The 19,370-nt window shown below is 39.4% G+C and overlaps 1 protein-coding gene and 1 long non-coding RNA gene across 4 annotated transcripts in view; one reads left to right on the top strand and one right to left on the bottom strand.

The window, feature by feature from the left end:
* The window catches only part of LOC137972948 (uncharacterized), a 39,079-nt gene extending 26,943 nt beyond the window's left edge, over nt 1–12,136 (bottom strand). The window contains exons 1-8 of the mRNA XM_068819636.1: nt 12,034–12,136; nt 10,778–11,009; nt 9,970–10,014; nt 9,223–9,377; nt 2,970–3,218; nt 2,204–2,359; nt 1,615–1,763; nt 258–313 (exon numbers count right to left, since the gene is read on the bottom strand). Coding sequence (XP_068675737.1) covers nt 258–313; nt 1,615–1,763; nt 2,204–2,359; nt 2,970–3,218; nt 9,223–9,377; nt 9,970–10,014; nt 10,778–10,823 — 856 coding nt within the window. The 5' untranslated portion in view covers nt 10,824–11,009; nt 12,034–12,136. The remainder of the gene's footprint in view (nt 1–257; nt 314–1,614; nt 1,764–2,203; nt 2,360–2,969; nt 3,219–9,222; nt 9,378–9,969; nt 10,015–10,777; nt 11,010–12,033) is intronic.
* LOC137972949 (uncharacterized) overlaps nt 1–19,370 on the top strand; it is a 34,508-nt gene that overhangs the window by 2,592 nt on the left and 12,546 nt on the right. Inside the window, exons 2-5 of one of the 3 annotated variants that reach the window (XR_011117135.1) lie at nt 2,732–2,780; nt 3,606–3,659; nt 13,863–13,953; nt 15,741–15,876. This is a non-coding gene — a long non-coding RNA (uncharacterized lncRNA). Of the gene's footprint in view, nt 1–2,731; nt 2,781–3,605; nt 3,660–13,862; nt 15,205–15,740; nt 15,877–19,370 lie in introns of those variants that run through there. The other 2 variants (XR_011117136.1, XR_011117134.1) reach the window with 2 other exon arrangements.

The raw sequence follows: 19,370 nt of genomic DNA, 5'->3' as shown, positions 1-19,370 counted from the left end.
TGGCTTATTACTTAAAGCAAAAGAGGATGAAAAATCAAAATGCCCTTGGTTGACTTGTCCGAAGACCATTCCGAAAAATATTTTTGTAGAGTTCTTCTGATGATGTAGTCTCTACAAAGAAATCCTTACTTTTCTCATATTATTTCGAGGCCTTGAAAGATATTTGTAAGGGAAAGTTCTTGCAAGAGGCCTATTCAAGATATAAAGCATCCAATCATAGGTTCTTTCTAGTTCATTGTAGACACTCAACAACATACCGATAGAGATTGATTCTGACTCTGATTCCTTGATGGACTGTAATTCCAAAACTTGCCTGAAGGGAAACAAAAATTATTAAATAACAACTTTATTAAAGTGTCAATGGATTTAGCACAAGAGCACTACTTGGGGACACTAACGAGATTAACTCAAATCAAATACTGGTTTTTGCGGAGAGGGGAAAACCTGAGTACCCGGAGAAAAACCTCTCCGTGCAGAGTAGAGAACTAACAAACTCAACCCACATATGACGCTGAGTCTGGGATTCGAACCCGGGCCATATGGGTGGGAGGCGAGTGCTTTCACCAGTGTGCCATCACTGCGCAATCACTGCGCCATCACTGCACCATCCCTGCTCCCCTTACTTGATGGTTTATTTGAATATTCAGAAAACTTAATGCCCTGTTAAGCTCAAAGCTGACTTACCCCAGTTAAAATGAGGATATCAAAGAAAAAAAGAAGGAAATCGATTGTTGTATACATGTAGAACACTTTCATAAATGGCAACCACCTTTAAATTCTTTTGTATTTATGTTAATTAGACATACTCATGCCCTTATCTTGAGACAAAACTATCCTTTTAATTCTCTCGTTGTCACGTTTTATGTACATTTCGTTGTTACTAGGCAAGCATAATTAGCACTATTTCCTACTAATAAATTCAACTTCTAACGCTTTGTACATTCATCAACTGAAGATGACAGAAGTTTCTGTAGAAACATGTCATAAACGTAAAAGTTTTGTCGTCTTATTTTAAGTTCTGACTTGCCTGCTAATATCAAGATCTTTGGAAACAAATATTCTTTTGAAATTTGCTTGTTGTAGCGAGGCCAGAAAAGGCTTATTAGCATGAAAACAAAATAATATTTTATTTAGCCGCCATTACAAAAGTGGTCCATGTGTTTAAAGAGAACACATTCACTTGGACATCGCTCAGTGTGCTCATCTTCATATTAGTGAATAATTTTCTCGAAAATATATCACTTATCTGTGGCTTGCCCTGATTCCAATAATTCATCAATGGATTCTTGGTCAATGAGAGAACAGATTCCGTGCCATCGTGAAGCTGATGGCCTTTTACCTGACACATATTTTCATCTTATTGAAAAATAAGAGGACGCTAATCAGCAGGATCTAGAAGAGCACCTGTTACAGCTCTAAGTCAGCCCTTATGAAGCCGCTAGGCAGGGGTGTCGAAACGTTTTTTAAAATCTTATTTTTGAAACTCAGTTTTAAACCATAGTAGCAAACCTGTCGAGAATACAGATTGCTACTACAAAGTATAGTAAAACACCTTACATCGTACGATGCTCGGCATTGGGGTGCCCCTGCCTGCTTGTCAATAGTTTCTCTCACCTTGTGGTTGTCATGGCTCCTGATGCGTTTTTGTACCCTGCAGAGAAGGGCCTAAAGAGATGCTGCTCTTCACATATGACTTTCTGTGTGCGGGTTTTTGCAGTCAGATATAGTTTACATGTGCTATGGGAGCTAAGCAAGCTCAAAGGCTGTTGAGAAAACACAGATCACAGAAATATTTGTTGGTGTCTCTTAGTTTATTCTTGTCGTGACTGGCTGAATGAGAGTGCTTACACGCATGCTTAAGTGAAGCATATGCCGACTCAGATATGACTGGACTGGAAATATTTGCATTCTATAATTTTGAATTTTTTTAAAACAACACCCAAAAAGCAACAAAAAATCAGATCTTGAAAATCTGATTCAAGGAAAAAAACATTAAAGCTATACACATTTTTACTAGAAATTCAGAGTATACGAGAATTCCCTTGTATGGCGTGAAAATTACCCCCTTTGTGAAAACGCGAAACAAGGGAGTCAATTTTCGCGTGCTCTTTTTGTCTTGCACATCTCACTAGAATTAGAGAAAAAGCCGAAGACTGAACGATCACACACAAGCATTTTTGGACCCGCTCTATTTCCGTCTTACCTTCTCTTCGTACGAATGCACATGAATCCCAATGTCGGTCTGTGCACGGTCGCTACACTCTGTCAGATTCCGCGTCTTGTACATAACCTTGGGTCGTCCGCTAAGATGACGCGATTTAATTCCATACCGCACTTTACATTTGCCAACAACATCATCCTGTAAACAGAGAGAAGTGAGATGATTGGAATTTTTTGTTGAAGCTTTTTTGTAAAAATATAGAGTACTGTGAAAATTTTCCATAATTTGTTGAAAAGATAGACCTTGGAAACTCAGCCTACATAATTATTAAAGTAAATGTCTGGACGGAAGTAGCTTCAAAAGAAACAATGGGGATGCGCCAATGAGGTTTTAAGAATGAGAATTTGGTAGAATCAACTGAGATAATGAAAGTAATTTGCTCATCCAGTGCGTTCATTAAAATTACATGTGGGACAGTTTAAAACGAAAGCAACAAGATTTATCTCAGTCTCTTTTGCTGGGACTAGTAAATCCTACGGTACTGACATGTGGAACTGGTTTTCTTTTCAGAATTTTTTGATTTTCTCCAGTTAAGTCAGGAAGACAAAGTGGCCAGGAGGTAAGATCTTCGAAGATCTGGGGCTTAAGACCCGCCTGACAACAAACTGGACCTCTCCTCTCAGTTGAGATACTGTAATCTGTCATGTTCATTTGGTTGTTTGATCTGTCCACGAAAGTCCCTCCAGGCAAAGTGATCAATTATCATTTAATTTAAGGTATATAATTAATTTCAATGCAAAGATCATACCTCTACGAGAGTGACATTTCTATCCACGAACTGTACTTGTAGTGCGCTAAGGATGCCCCTCTTAACATTCAAGGCATTGAGTGGCTCTCTTGGATCTGCAAGGAGCTCAGTTATGAGCCCACGGTCTGTTCTGAATACAAGTTCTCGAGCTTCAAGCTCTTCAGCAAAAGCTGTGGTTCCCTGGGATAGACGGTACCTCAAGGGACCTGGGTTCTTGCTCTGGGCTTCCCAGAGCTCAACTGTGTCGAGCTGTGGAGGAAAACAACAAATGGGAGATAGTGTTAGAAAGAATTCGAAAGAAATCTGGTTTTTTGAAAGAGATGTACATTTGCAGTGGGGGTTAAAGACGAAAACGAGAAGTCAGCCGCACACTTATCTCAACGATTTAAGCAATTGTCTCTTTTTGACACCTGAAAGATTCAGGTGGCTTAAACGGTTTTGTGGCTGCTGTTTGGACTGATGACCAGCTCCCAATTGGCTTGATAGCTCAATTCATAAAGCAATGCACCGATATCACAGAGGTCATTGGGCTCAATGTTTCAGGCTTTCCTTTTATTACTGCTAAAGTTATGTACTTGCTAAGCGCAGCTATGTTAGCTGCGACGATCTGAAAGAACCTTAACATTCTTTCCGCAGTTCAACTGTCTTTAATGTACAGTCTTCATGAAAAACGCTGTGTTCATTCGAAGGGTAAGTGCAACATTTATAACATTGCGTGTGTGTAGTGAATGCTTGGTGATATGGTTTCAATCATTCCAGAGTCTACTTTGCTTTTGGTCAGCGCCAAGAACACGGTCTCTGGCCACAGCCAAAGCAGGAAATCTGCGAAACACGGACTTTCGGCTCCTCTGCACATTCTCAGTAATTTTGAAGCCGGCTGGGTCTAATTTGCAGGTCTCAGGTCGCAGGTCACGGGTTGCGGGTCATTGTTTCACCAATACAGAAAGTATCCTAAACATCTTAGGCCTAAAAACTTTTGTTTAGGCCTAATTAGGCCTAAGGTTAGCTTTTAAGAATGTTTAGGATACTTTCTGTATTGGTGATGTCAAGTCCAGGATTCTATCTAGGATTTATTGTTTGGGGGAGGAGTCCCGAATGCCCGAACGCCACGAGTTTCCTAGGGACCAGTACTGGGGCATAACTCCCTGGAAATTTTTTAAGATGAATATGCGCTGAGATGCAATCTGGTACATTCGAAGACACAATTTTGAAATGTTACGGTGGTATTTTACTTCATTTTAGTCATGATCACATTCTGATGATGTGTACATCAGCGACTCCTTTCCGTAGTTTTCTGGTCACAGATTTGTAAATGCTGTCGCTATTCAACTCATAAACAGAATGTACAGCACTATAACCGAGCCTGCTGTGATGCAAGCAGTTTGTAATACTCCATATTCCATGTCATATAGTGTCCTTAGACAGTAGTCCTTTTGGTGGCTGGATGATTTTTCCAATAAAGTAACTTATATACTGTAATGATAACAATATTTTTTGGGGGGAAGCTGAGCATTTTGAGGGTAGAAGCTTCGAGCCCTCAAATACCCAAGATAGAACCCTGAGGATCTCAGTGATTTTGGTGCGATTTTGGTGCACTGCAACAACCCAGAATAATGCAGAGAAAAGACACATTTTTATCTCCTTCGGCCACTTTACCATTTTTTTCATGCATTGCTGTATAATCCGTAAAAAGAGTCACTGATTACGAGCCACACACAGAATGGTGGTTAAACACTGAGTTCCATGATTTTTGTACTATTGTTCAATTTCAATCCTCTCAAAATTAGTCTATTACATAACCTTAGAATGTTTAAAATGCTCTTACTTCTAGATGAATAAAGGGTTTCGTTTCTAACGAAAATGTGGTGGTGCGGCTGTGCGGAAGTAAAACACAGAAATGGGTTTATCAACTGGGTCAGCCCTTCGTCATAGCGAACTGACTCATGAGCGAAATGACCCATTCGCTCTGACGAGGGGCTAACGCTCGAAACGTCACCTTTCAAATTTCTTTACGGTGGTCAATTTACCATATCAACCCAGTGATAAATCCATTTCTGCTCTTATTTTTAATTCTGTCATTGGTAAATTCGAACATTTTAAGCGGCGTTTTGGTTTTTGCATGAATATTTTTCATTCTGTCTGAGCCGGTTGCACGATTATTTTTTTACTCTTACATAAATTGTTTTGGCAATTCCCCCACACACTCCTCAGAGGATATACCTCGCGAGATGAGACATCTCTTGAAAGTATCAATATCCATCAATCGCCACTGGGAGACCACTTCATCTAGGTTAAAAAACACAGGCACGTAGTCCGTTTTAAAGTCATGCAATTTAGCCACGTTGTCAACATTAAGGGCCTACTTGTTTAGTCTGTTTCCTTGCCGTGTTTTTCGATAAATGTTGCCTTGTTTTCTTTATCGCTTTGTTTTGTACGTGTCTGCAGAGCTAGCGATCGTTGCACATATTTTTTTCTTTTTAGAAAATGTATATCCACTTTTACAAGGCTATTTTTGGTTGTTATCAGTGTTATTATGCGGATTACCAGCAGGTAACCACGGAAAAGTCTTAATTAAATGCTTTTGCTGAAAAAAATCCGAACGGAGAGATCATGGTGATCGCGGGTAGCCCGGTAACGAGGAATTATTGATTTAACACAAATTTTGTGCAAATTATTCCATTCGTCGATTTTTATTTCCTTTCCACAAAACCGTTATTTTTGAAAAAATTTCGGTGACTCGTAAAGCCTCTAAGAATGTTATTTCCGGTACATTTGATAACAAAGCACTTAAAAACTTAGTCTTGCCCTTGGACCTATCAAGCCCCGGTTACAGGAAGGCATCGTCTGCATTTATCACGCGGTTAAGGCTAAAACATCGTCTTTTCTTTAATAGGCCGAATTTTGTTTGGTCTGTATAAATGAAAACGGAGAAAAGTTTGCGTGAACCCATATTATTTTCATCTCAGATTAAATCGTTGTTGAAAGGCCCAGCACCCCCTAACCTTGAAATTGAGAGAAAAAGACAACACGGGTTTGACAGTATATGCTTTTTCAGGAAACACCGGAAGTGCTTGAACTCGATACGGGGTTATCCTTTTGCGGGGGTCTGTGGAATCGCCTGCTGTCTTCACGGGAAAGTAGTTATTGAGAGAAACGTCAGCAAAATCCTGAGAAAATTTGCAATGATTGCGGTATGACGAACAGGTTCCGGTTTATTTGGGTACCAGCACGTTTCGTTTTTGAGTGCAAAACTGGGCTATCATTTTTCTGGTAAATCCTTATTTTATGTGGCAACCTGGAGGCCGAAAAGTGATCTGTTTGAAGTTAAAGGACTTTGGACTGCTGTTTCGTGATGTTATCCACACACTTCACTTTTATCTGTAACCACTCCATCTTGGATGAAAATGAGTACCTATATATGTCGCACCAAAATCTAAATATTCTTGTTTGAATAGACTCCGAGAATAATGGTTCAATAGTGGAAGTTTCAAAAAAGAGATCTAGGCTGATTTTATTTCATCTCGTGCATTCGGATGTTAAGAACTCCGGTAGACTGCCTCTGGACTCGCACAATATCTTTTGCATTCCCGTGCTCTGGTAGTTTAAAGGTAGCCAAAACTCACCCAAAATTGATCAAATTTGAACTTTGCACTTGAGATGCTTTTGGGGTTACGGCATTGATTTGTATTTACATATTTACGGTGTGCAAATAACCAAACTGGCATTCCATGACAGATCACTTTGGATTGCACAACAAAAACGCTACAAACCGAAGAAAGGTCTCCGTGGACTTTGTACCCAACTGCTTAAGAAAGCTCTGCGTCGAGGAAGCTGAAAAGGGTATCAGGCTAGGTCTTGGCAAGGGAACGTGCGGGAAACGGAAAAATAAATCTTATTTTATAAATCCAATGAAGATGGCAGTTCACATAGTTATGGCTACAACGAAAAAGCCAGACGATTGATATAAGTATTGATATAGGTATTGAGAAAGGCCCCTTATTCAGAACTAGGGAACCATGAACATGATTCATGAACATGATTACATGAACACTATGCAGCTGCTCCCATGGGGTCCCTTTGTAGTCAGAGCATAAGAAGCACTATTCGTAGGTGAAGGCACGAACGTTATAGTAAGCACTGAGAAAATGTGAGGTATGAAAAACCTACGGACAGCACATAGGGCAGGGGCACCCAACGTCAAATTTCGGAAAATATCTGTTCGGAAGACGATCTGAGATCTAGAATTTTCGGAACATTTGTTGTAAAATTTCTTGTTTGCCTGCCTGTCCTAGGATGGTATAATTGCCCATTTTAACGGATTCTTACCCTAAAAAGGTCACCTAGAATTTCGGGAGCCTTTTTTTGGCTGAAATTTTCGAAAGGGTAAGTTTTGATCACCATAATTTTGGGATCACTAGAGTTAAAGCTAGGAAATCCGAACAAATGAAAAATTTTTAGGGGATAAAAACATGCCTGTATCTACCGTTTAAATACCAAAATACGTTTAACAATGCTATGTTTAAGTGGTTTTGAACTATACTCTCGCTGGGTGCCGCTGATAGGGGGAACTTAGGGGAATACCATAGGAGGAAGATAGGCATGCCCACGGGTGGAACATGGGGAACGTGGGAACTCAGGGCAGAGCATGGGAGAGGAGGTGGGCGGGAACCAGTGTGTGTTTTTAAGAAAAAAATAATTAAAGCGTTAACATGGCTTGGTTAAAAAAAACGTCTCAGGAAAAGCATTTGAACTTCGAATGTTCAAGGTGTAATCTTTGCAATTTAATCGGACATTTTTGCTGAAATTTATTACTCTAAGATCCAGACGCACAAAAGTTCTGTATCAACGCGGCTACTAAAAACAGGAAACATTTTGATTTTGAGCCAATGCAAATCGGAAATACGCTTGGTTTCCAGTGGATTAACGAAAGGTCTCATGGCTCTCGCTTTCACAAGCACAACTGAAAATTTTCCACATAACCTCTATGAAATGTGTTTTAGAAGGCTTTCTTTAACCATGGCTAGAAGAAGTGCTTATGATAGATTTTACGGACCCCTCTTTATCTGGCTGGAGTGTGTTGGGAACCATGTATCCGACCTATGAAGGTTTTTGTTTTTATCTTCCTTGGTGTCATCATTTTGAAAGCATAATTTTTCTTGAAACTTGCATTTTGAAAAAAAAATTGTAAAAAAAATTGTTTTTAAAAGAGAAGACAGTAATCGTTTCTCTCCCTTCTTAAGTTTGACGTAAATTCTGTAAAAGTTCAACATTGGAGGTCAAGCCGGATATATTGATTTTTTTTTAATAAACGTAGTTACTTAATACAACCCCGTCACCTAGCACGTACATGATGTAAGCGAAATTTAATCTGTCAATTTCGATCACAAGAAGATAGCAGCGAATGGAAAACTGAAAATCCTTTTAAAATGATAGTAAACCATCTATCAAAATAACGATGTCGATGCAGAATAATTACGTACGAGCATGCATCCTAATCGAGTCCAAATCTAGATTTTTTGGGACGACCGATCTTGAGACACACATTTGGCATCCCCGCAAATTTTGCAGGGGCGAATGATATCATAGGATATAGGGCCTGGGATTGAGAAGACATTCAACACAGTTCCACGCTTGTCTGTTTTATCCTGAATTGGTATCGACCGCACTCCATTAAACTACTAGTTTAATTTCTACGAGGTATTCACAGAGTTAGAACTAAAGTAAACAACCATTTATTCTACCGATGGTTTCCGAACACGCCTCTGCGGTTCGTCTCGCTTTGACACTGGATACATGTCTGTAGATTAGCAGTGTCATTTCTTGACGTCGCATTTTGGAGAAAATCTCCCAGAAACAAGGTTAAAACCGGAAAGAATGACGCCACCAATACCAGCTAAACCTGTGAAAGGGCAACTAAGAAGGTGCATAAATGAAATACTTACTGAAATCGGAATTTAACGCTTCTCATGGCACGAAAAGAGAAAAAAAAACTGTCAACATGATCTCAAGGTAATTTTTTTCAAGTGCACCGCCGAGCAAATGAAAATATTTACAGTCGCATTGAGAACTAAAGAACCATGGGTCAGCAAGTAAGGTGGTCTTGATGGGAGGGTTGGTTTGATTCGTGCTTTAATAATAAAAAAGCATGAACTGAAAATCGAAAAACACATGGAAATTGTATCATTTCATCTCGCAACATGTCATGTTAAATTTTAAGCGCGCGCAAAAGAGCTTGTGTATATTTTACTCTTACCTTCAAGACATGTTGGCACGGTGCAACAGGCTTGACGACACATCTTGCGCGAATTTTCAGCCCTGAACGAGCTGATGACGCTCCTGCTACTCTACTGATCGTTTCGCCTTCATAGTTGTAGGGAAACTCTTTCAAATAATGAAATCTGTCTAACTCTGTAAGAAAAAAAAAAAATTTTAGAGCAGGGTCAGGAATTGTCTGACCTCCCGCGCTTCACAACCCACGTGCCTTAAACCAATCACATTGCTTCATTCTTTGAAGCTGTCAATGAATCCCCGGGAAATCCTAGGATACCAATTTCCGGAATTCGCTGATGCAGATATCTCGTTGTTTTTCAAACCCGTGACAATCCCTTGTCTAACAAAAACGCAAAAACTGACATTTATAATGGTTGATTTAAACAGTGAGAACATTTCTTCTTAAAAAAATCAAGGGGCAGGTTTGTGTGACGTTTCTCCATCTGGGAAGAATAGCAGACTGTGTCCGGATGAGATTTGGATTTCCTTCGGCTTGGGTCAAAATCTTTGGGACATTTTTCTTCGGAGACATCTAAATTTGTTAACTTTGACAAAGCCACGAAGAATGGTGTAAAATGGTACAGACTAACGTGCTGCTCCCAAGCTTAGAAGCCGTCCGAGATAGAGAAGATCTCCGTGCACATATGAAATACCATACAATTCAATATTTATCCGTTTCGCATTTACGTAACATAAAATAATAATTCCCCGAGTCTCGGAGAGTACTTACTCTTATCACATTGCGGCGATCTCTCTGTATTCCAGGACAACGGCGCTACAACAAAAATATACTCATTTTGTTGATGTTTTACCATGGATTAAGGGACAATTTTTGCACACAAACATCAAGAATAAACGACAATACAAGATCAACCCGTAGATAAGACCGCCTTGGAGATCGCGCACCGGGTCTCGATAATTCAATTGACGTGAAGACGCAAACGTTTCCGAATGCATCGTATCTTTATAGAATCGACTAGAGTGAACTGTTTTAACACATGTACAAGCTGAAAATTTTCTTGTTTTCAAACATTTTCAGAGACGGCATAATCCACTCCCCCAGGATCATGTTTGGCGCACTCAAATAGAGAATTTGAGTCTATCTGCCAAAAGAGACAGAAAGTTTTCATATGCCGTCTGGGATCTTTGAAAATCAAACGCTTCCAGGAGAAGCAGAAACAAAGAACATCGTTAATCATGCATGACTTATTATCATGCTTCAATATAATTATCAAGCCGTCAAGATGGAAAATATGAAAAATTGAGCAAGCCATTGCAAGCTTTAGGTTTTACGGTTGGTTTCAAGTCGACAATTTAGTCTTGTCAAATCAAGATCAAGGTCGTGCTAAACAAGACAACCACAGCACAACTTCGAGGTGACATCATGACTTAATCGGAAAATTTGCATCATTTTGATAAGCACACTGACTTCAGAAATTTTCGGCTTGTTTGTAGCCAAAAAAATACCGTGATCCCTCTAAAAAGCACAGACAGCGTTTCAAAAACCGTTATGCAGTAGGAGAGTATGAATTACGTACCCGCAAAAGCTCCAGTGGCCAACAACACGAAGAGCCAGGATCTCATTTCGCGTTGAGGATCCAAGGGGCGACCACATCAAAAATGCCAGCAATGATCTCTTTTCTTTTTATTAGACAAGCCACTCCTAGTCCCACGAGGGAACAAAGGTTTCACAGCTTATTTAAGATAAACCGGTTAAGATGACAGAGATCAGGGTGAAAGAAACAGGAGAATCGGCCAATCGAGGATCACCTTAGAACAAATAAACAAAGTTGACCAATTAGAGATGGTAATATAGTACTAAAAAAATTAGGATATTTACTGCAAGGAGCCAATAAGAAAAACGCCAATGTAGGGAAATACCGAATGCTAGAAATATCTTTTTACTGATTGAATGACACCTATCCGTCAGCTCAAGAGTCCAGAAGGACACGTTTTCCAATGAGAGACTTTGCGCCGAGAGCACGTTATCAAGTTCAATCATTTATTTTTATACAGCAAATCCTACACATGCGGGCCACCGAAAAGAAAATTGTTTCTTCAAATTGCGCTCTTCTTTGGTTTAAGCAATCTGTGTTTAAAATTAACAAGTTGTTGTGGCTCTCGATGTTGATTTTTGTTGTAAAGGACGTTTTATTACGCCACAGGGACTAGGAAATTATCTAGCACCGCAGGCGAAGGATTAAACCCGACACAAAGACTGTCAATAGTGACTTCCGTTACATCTGATGTAATATGATCATTTTTCGCCTAAAAACACAGATTAAAATGCATATGACCAGCAGAATACACAATGTTGTGTTATGATGATGCAAAGCTGATTACCCAGTACCTTGACAAGTTACCATTAAAATTCCGTTACTTTTCGGGAAGTTCTCTTACCAGGTCTGTTAATTGCTTAGTCAGCCTGAAAAAGCGCTTTTGCCTTTGACCTTCACTTAAAGTCGTCCGCAGGGAATACTTAACTCATTCGCTATGGATCAAGCATAATGGCCTTCTCTGCATTTAGAGGCGTTAGTGTCTTAAAATAAGGCATTTTACGCGTCCTTCGATAGCGTAAAACCGACTGAGTTCAGTCCATACAAGAACTCAGTCGAGAACTGAGTTTGGTAGAGAGATGTCTCTATCCGATGCGTCTTAAAACACTTGTTCCACGAGGTCATGCCGCGCTTTACAAGAAGCAAGGAAACGTGACTCTGTAAGGCGACAGTGAATTCTTCAGTAGCGGTCTACAACTCAAAGTTAAAGTCGCACTATCCGTAACCACTTCGCTTACCTTGCGCATGCTTGACAAAGGCGTTTGTATCCTGCAGTTAAATCCTGAGGCCTACATCATTATCATAAAAGCCACTGCATGAGCATACGGCTGAATTGCAGCAAATGAACAAAGAAATGGTTTACGCAAAACCCATACCTTTTTTATTGTTATTTTTAATTTTCTTGTTCTTTAAATGCTGTGGTATCTATTGTTAACAATCCCCTTGGGTATAGCAGGTCTAATGCTTATTTTTGTTTCAAGTGGTTGCTATGCACACGCCAGAGCACTCCTGTACGGAATAAAGAACACAGCCCGAACTTTGCGCGATAATTTTAAAGGACAGGACAAGTCTAAGTTTGCAACAAAAGAAACCCTGTAAGGAAAACCTATACAAGCGTGCTGAATGGATTCTTCGTGGTTGGAAATTTAATTTGAACTTAAAAGCGGCCGCAACTTTTTTAATGGTCCGAGCCGATTCATTTGTACAGCGGCTTGGTCTCTAAAAGTTCCCTAGTTTGTCCTTGTCAGTACAATAGATTAATCTTTCTTTTTCATAAACCTTTGAACCAAGGCATTGCATTGATTTTAGTACAATGAGTGCACTGTACTGTAGTATCTTTTGTGAGAAATTTAAGGCACAGGAGAATTGGGAATGAGGGATTCCATACCTCTTTTTCCGTGCATCAAAAGCTTTGAGTCTGAAGAAAAGAAGAAATCAGATTTCATAATAATTGTAATTCAGGCAACCGCAAGCGTTCTGGGAGTCGTTAAATGAAGTGCTACACCTTGGCTCAATTTTTTGCTTTCTGGTCAAGCGGAGCTAATACAGTACAAAAAGAGCACCGATGGAGAGAGAGAGAGAGAGAAATGCTAATTGGTCTTTCTTGATAACGGAACCAATTCAGTTCTTTTTTCGTCTCAGTGTCAGCCCAGTAGGCTGCTGAGTGGTAGTGACGGCATCGCATGTTTTCTCCTGTTCGTGGTCTCGGCCTAATCACATAAAGACTTGGCCTGTTGACCAGTTTAGAATAAAAATGATTTGCACAAATTTATTAGAGAGAAAAAATTCTGTAGTATTACTGAAGCATGGTATTAAGACATCGTAAAAGCATTTTAGTGCCACAGTCCACACTTGTTATCAGAGTTTCCCTATGAATGATTTCACACTTCACCGTAAGGCGATGAGATCCAGGTATTTCTTTTGTTTCGTGCCTTTTGCCTGAAAACAAACGTAAAACTTTACACGTTACTACCTTTGTGCTTCCCTTAAGACCATGTTTCATATAAGATCGATATATTCTGAAACCTGTAAGTTGTAAAATTGCCAATCAACAATTTCTGAAGTTGCAATTCAGTTATGAGCTCATGCCCAATGATTATCAGTTTCAACTGCTCTTTGTCATTTTTCTTTTCTTTTGTGAAACAGCTTCCCTATTTCTTGGATCTCTTATAATGACTCAACAATTTCTCTTTTCATTTTGTCGGTCTTTATGACAGTCTACATACTCCGTTCCTTTAAGTTATTGCGTGTCTTATGCCCCAAATCAAACGTTGACTTCGTTGCGCGCGCTCAAAAAAAAAAAAACATAAAACGGTGTTTTATATCAATTTGCTCACGTACGGGGCAGGAAATTGTTGATAGTCAATCATAACTCAAGTTGCATAATATACCGTTAAATATTTTTTTCACCACTTTTAACTGTCTTTTTTCTCCCTCCGGCCACACTGATCCCTTTCACTTGAAATATGGAGGATAATGTGACAATTATAGCTTAGGCGCATCGATCCTACACTATTAGTGTCAATTGGCCCATGATTTTAAGGAAACAGTGTTAATTTTGTTCCAGAGCTCTACCTGTGGGAGTGAGGAAACATAAGCCGGAAGCCGGAAAGTCTTTAAAATTATGGGATTAGCAGAAGACAGTTTCACCACTCAGGGTAAGGTCGGTTCTAACCAAAAATCAGAGCCGGCAACAAAGTCTTTCCTCCAGGAGAAAGGAAATGATTATAACGTCATAGTATCGAGGGAAATCCTTTAAAGGTTATGCGCAATTGTTTTGAGTCTTTTAAGTAGCCGCCATCTCGACAGTTTCCTGTGAGGAAGTTGAACTTTGCGGTGACGATGCGGTTAAATATGGTTGTAGTGAGTCAGCTGTTTTGGTAAATCTTGCAAACATCAGTCAAATGCCTCTCGCCAGTTGCGGTCATCTACCTCATTTCCTATCTTTTCTGTTCATCCGTGATAAGGTCACACTGCCTATTTTCTTTAAGCGCTACATTTGCAGCCTTTTGCTGTAAAAGTAGCTCATCCTTTTAATTTTGTGGTTTTCTGGCTAGTTACTGTGAAGACCACATGGTATTTTCATAATTGATTTCCAACGGTTTGGTGAGTAGTCACTTTCGGAGTGCAAGAACTTGAAACTTTTCTCGAGTATCAATTGCAATGCAAACTTCACTTTCTAAATGCATTAAAAGTTATTTATCCCGTTTATCAAACCTGCAAAAAAGCGTCGTTTCTGTTTCATTTTGTTGCGGCAGAGCTTATGTGTGATGAGACGTAAAACGAGAGCTAAATAAAGCAACTCGATTGGTTCAAAAAACAATACCAAGACCAGACAAGCACTTATGAAATTGTAACGCATGGTGCAGGTTGACTTTTTTTTTTTTTTTCGTGTTTATCTTCTCACTGAAAGATATCAACCAAATAATGATGATAATAATCACTTTATTTAAATCTCAAGGCTATTTAGCCAAGTACGAGTGCTCCACTGCTGAATTGAGGAGTCTGCAAATCAACTGAAATCAGAACAAATCAAATCAAATGTCGGTTTTTTGAGGAGAGGGGAAAACCGGAGTACCCGAGGAAAACCTCTCAGAGCAGAGTAGGGAACGAACAAACTCAAACCACATACGGCGTAGAATCCGGGAATCCATCCCGGGCCGCATTAGTGGAAGGCGAGTGCTTTCACCACTGCGCCACCCCTGCTCCACAAGCGAACTCTGCCCCATCGAATCGCCATTGTAGGTGTTCGAAATCCTTGTGTTTGCGGGTGGGGTCATGGGCATGGCACATGGGGAGTTCTGTGTCTGAACACGGCTGCACCTCTATGCTAAACGCTTTTTCCTACTCAGCACTTAGGTTAGGAAACCTGCGTGGTCAGAGTCAGTACTCTTCCAGTGGATGTTATGGATCGGGTGAGATTCAGCCGGAAATTTTTTTAGATATGTGACATAATAACCAATGACATAATAAACAAGATTTTTTTTTTAATCAGATGTCCTTTTTTAAGTATTAGCTGGTCGGGAGCTGAGCAATGATACCTAACCCTTTTAGAAGGGATCAGGCTAAGAATTGATTCATCAATCGAAAATATATGATTTCAACTAGATTAATGCTCGGGGAAAAAAGTGTGTTTAGCATTGATATGTTCGGCCTCTGACCTACACGCGATATCTACTTAATTGACTTTAAAAAGGGTAAGATTTTTATTGTGCAATGACTAATAGAAAATCGGGTATTTGATACAGAGAGAAATTTGCAAAAAATACTAATTTAGTTGTGCAGCACGTAAATACATTAATTATAAAGAGAGAAGCACAACTTAAGGAAGGTACAAAACTCAACCCACTCAGACTGTGAAAATCATTAAAAAGCTAATCTAGTTGGGAGGCAAGAAATCTCTTATGAAAAAGAGATTAGTCGAAGACTGCGCCTTGTGTTTCAGACGATGGTACGAGTGCCGCGATATGAAGTTCAAGGGAGATTTAGCGATAAAATCATGAGAAAGAAGACTTCAACACGACTTCAGAGGATGACTGTGGTCAAATTTGTATCAGAGACCGGACATGCTGGGACATGAGGGTGCCTAAAAATGAGAGAGACCCTGATTATACTTGGGGTAAAACACCCTCCAGTATTTGAGGATGGTTCTTAACAATTACTTATGGTGTTCAGTTAAATTATGAAAATGATCTAACAAAACGAATACCATAATGAACATGGAGGATTGGCATCATCAGTATAAGCCATTACATGCCGTCGTCACGTTGCCACAGCCGTTAAAATAGAAATGCGAACATAGTCCCAACCTTTCCACAAAGTATACGATTAACTCTGAATCATTGGTATCCAACTAACTTAACCGAAACCAGAAACTACACGATTGATTCCAAATGATATCAATATTCTCGGAAGACATGTGAAGTCCCCCGAGAACCTCGTGCACAGCTTGGTGTATTATGTTTATTGAAGAAAAATGAACACGTGTTCTGCGCTCCTTACATTTCTGGATCTTCTTTAAATACTCTCCAATGGTTTCTTTGTTCTATCCGCAATTTTGTGAAGTTGAGAATATTCCATTATAAAATCCTGATACATTTTATGAAGATTAGAAAAGCAGTTTTGCGAGCTCTTAGTGCTTAAAACAGCAGTAATTTTTCACACATCACACATCATTTGTCCGGAATAGCAAGGAAATGTTCACGATTGTAACAAGCATGACTCAAGCCTGCCTCGTGATTAAATTGCTTGTTTCATACACTTGCAGTTGAAGCAAAGGTCATGATACCGACTATAGTGGGCGTTTATGTTTTTTTGTTGCAGCTTTTGCGAAAACAACATATCGCAACTAAAAATATTATAATGAAACGCGCCGGGGTAACTTGCGGTTTCACCCCATTCCGGCTTTTGAAAACGGCAAAACATCTGAAACATGCCATCTATAACCGTGGCGTGCTGCTATGCAAGTGACTGGAGAGAGTTGTTTGCAAGTGCATGTTGATCCTTTAATTTATAAATTAGCCTCTATAATTGTAAGAATGAAAAGCACTGTTATCTTCCCATTCTCTTTGGGCCTCTACATTTTGAAGCCCTTAGGGTGTTAACATACAGGTCAAGACGCTAAAAGCAATACCTTGCAGTTTGCCAGGTTATATCTTATTTTATCTCATAACCTCACTACACATCAACTCACACGCTCCACGAAACTTCTTAATATCGCCTCTCTTCTCGACCCTTCTCATTTTCCGGGACCTTTAACCTCCCTTCCCACACACACCCAGAACATAAGTCCAAATTCTTCAAAAGCGCGAAGCGAAAAAAAGGACTTAAAAGTGTATCATGTGCTCGGCTTTGGAGATTTCAACGATAAACTTGTGAAAATGGAAAAGTATATCATCTTACCTCGTATTGCATTAGATTTCACTACAATTTCGTTTTACTGCCAGGGTGCAGTCGGCACCATTGATCCCCGGCGTCGGAGAAGAGCTCTTCGGTCCGCCTTCCAGCATGTAACAACATATTAGTCCATTACAAAGGATCTCTGTTTGACCAAAACCAATCTGTAATCCTATAACAGCTCGATTAACGTCTCTTACTTAGTTAAAATCTAAGCGATAACCTACACCATTGTTCCAAAATCTCAACTGCGTAATTCAATAAATGTTTTATTTTCATTTTTCTTTTTTTAATGCGACAAGCATCTTGAACTGTCTGTACATTTGAATATTTTTGGCTACTGAGTCTTCCAGGATAAATATCCTTTTATTTTTAGATCATTTTTCTTTTATCTTTCATCACCCACTGGTTTTGAAAACAACTTGACAGTTTGATACTTCCCTTGCAAAAGCAAGCCTAAGCGTGTGCAATTTCTATTTAAGCTCACCAAATTTTTTTTTTCACTCGATGCTGATCATTAATCGTTGGTTCGAGGTCCTTTCTTTTATCGTGGATGAAGAAGAGCCTAGTTCCCAGCATCTCTTTTTCACTCCACTGAAGGGAAAGATGAACGGAACGAGAGAGACCTGGGAATGAGACTTTCCGATTTTTTTTACAACAAGGGACATCATAGTGGTTTTGTTTAAAGAAAAAGGGGATGACTAGAAAGAATCTTGATAGAGAACATCTGAACATAGGGATTAAAAAAAAAACCAACAGAATTACTAGCTGGCACAATGAATACGCCAACGAAAAGCTCAGTATCTTACGTGTAGTCCGATCCAGGAATTCACATTGCATTTACCTGCTTGTATTGCAAGCATGTTACGAAAAAAAATACTATTTGGTGTGATGCTGCATGCGCGCTTGTCTGATTTTTTCTAAAGCATGTTAAAAGACTTGCTTAACTTGTGGCCAACCAAGGAAACACGATCGCTTTGCGATCCTCATAAGGTGTATCTCACTCTCGTGTACATATAATTAAAATTAAAAATCTAGCACGTCATAATTTTCGTTGTTTAAGTAATGGTCCGGCTAAGAAGCAGGCAGAAAAACAATAGCCCGCGGCAATAGCGTCGGTTAGTTAAAATGTGCCAACATTTTTAATCAAATTAAGTTCGGCTGTTCCCATTGGTGTAAGCAGCTAAAAGCGCGAAATTTGAATTTCAATGAAAAATGTAATCGACTTGCCGTCTAAAAAATTAGATTCTGTTTCGTAGAACAAATCATTATGCCTTCAAAAACTATGTTTGTAAATATCGTCAAGATTCTATGCGCCATTTGCCGATTGGCGAATGGCGCATAGAACAATGCCCAAATTTGGCCGAGAGACAGAGATCAAGGGCATGGGGAAGAAGAAATCCAAAAAAGGCTTTTTTTTCATTTTTTTCTCATCTTTTTTCGACATTTTCCGATATTAGCCAATCAGATGCCTCGATTGGAGCAGCAGCTTCTAAGTACTTTTGCCGCTGGGCTGCCTGCTTCTTAGCCGGACCATTACTTAAATCAATGCTATTCAAAAAACACTCAAAACTGAGAAAAAACAAATCCATCACTGATAACTGGTTTCGTTTCGAAGAACACAACAAACCGAGACCTCTATCAGTCTGTTAAATTAATTGTCATTTGATAATCATTGACTAAAGACTAAAACTGGTAATAAATGATAAGAGAAAGTCCATTTTCCTTAGTCTTCTTGTATTGGAAAACTTCTACAAGTTTTGACTTGTGATGTATAAACTTGAACAAAGTCTTTCACGACGACAAAAATTCAGCTTTTCTTCCATTTGAATTTCATTTCGCTGCATGATTACTACGACCGACTACGCCAAATGGTTTTACATTTGAAATAGAGCGAGTTTCAATTGAGTGTCGTAAAACCAAAACCAAAGTAATTACTTTGGCCAATCAAAAAGGACTGAGACAATCCGGCAAACCAATTAAAACTCGAAGTAATTACACGTAGCCGACACAAAGCGCAGGAAAATGTGCACGCGTGAGCCACGATTGGTTTTGGTTTCACTTCTGATTGGATGAAAAAATGGCGCGAGAACTTTGAACCAATCACTGAGTGAAGTAATCATAAACCAAAGTAATTATATAATTACTTTCGACACTCAATTGAAAACCGCGCTATTAC

The sequence above is a fragment of the Montipora foliosa genome, chromosome 10 (assembly GCF_036669935.1).
Source record: "Montipora foliosa isolate CH-2021 chromosome 10, ASM3666993v2, whole genome shotgun sequence".
Lineage (NCBI taxonomy): Eukaryota > Metazoa > Cnidaria > Anthozoa > Scleractinia > Acroporidae > Montipora > Montipora foliosa.
The sequence above is the reverse complement of the archived record's forward strand: the minus strand, read 5'-3'. Positions and strand labels throughout refer to the sequence as shown.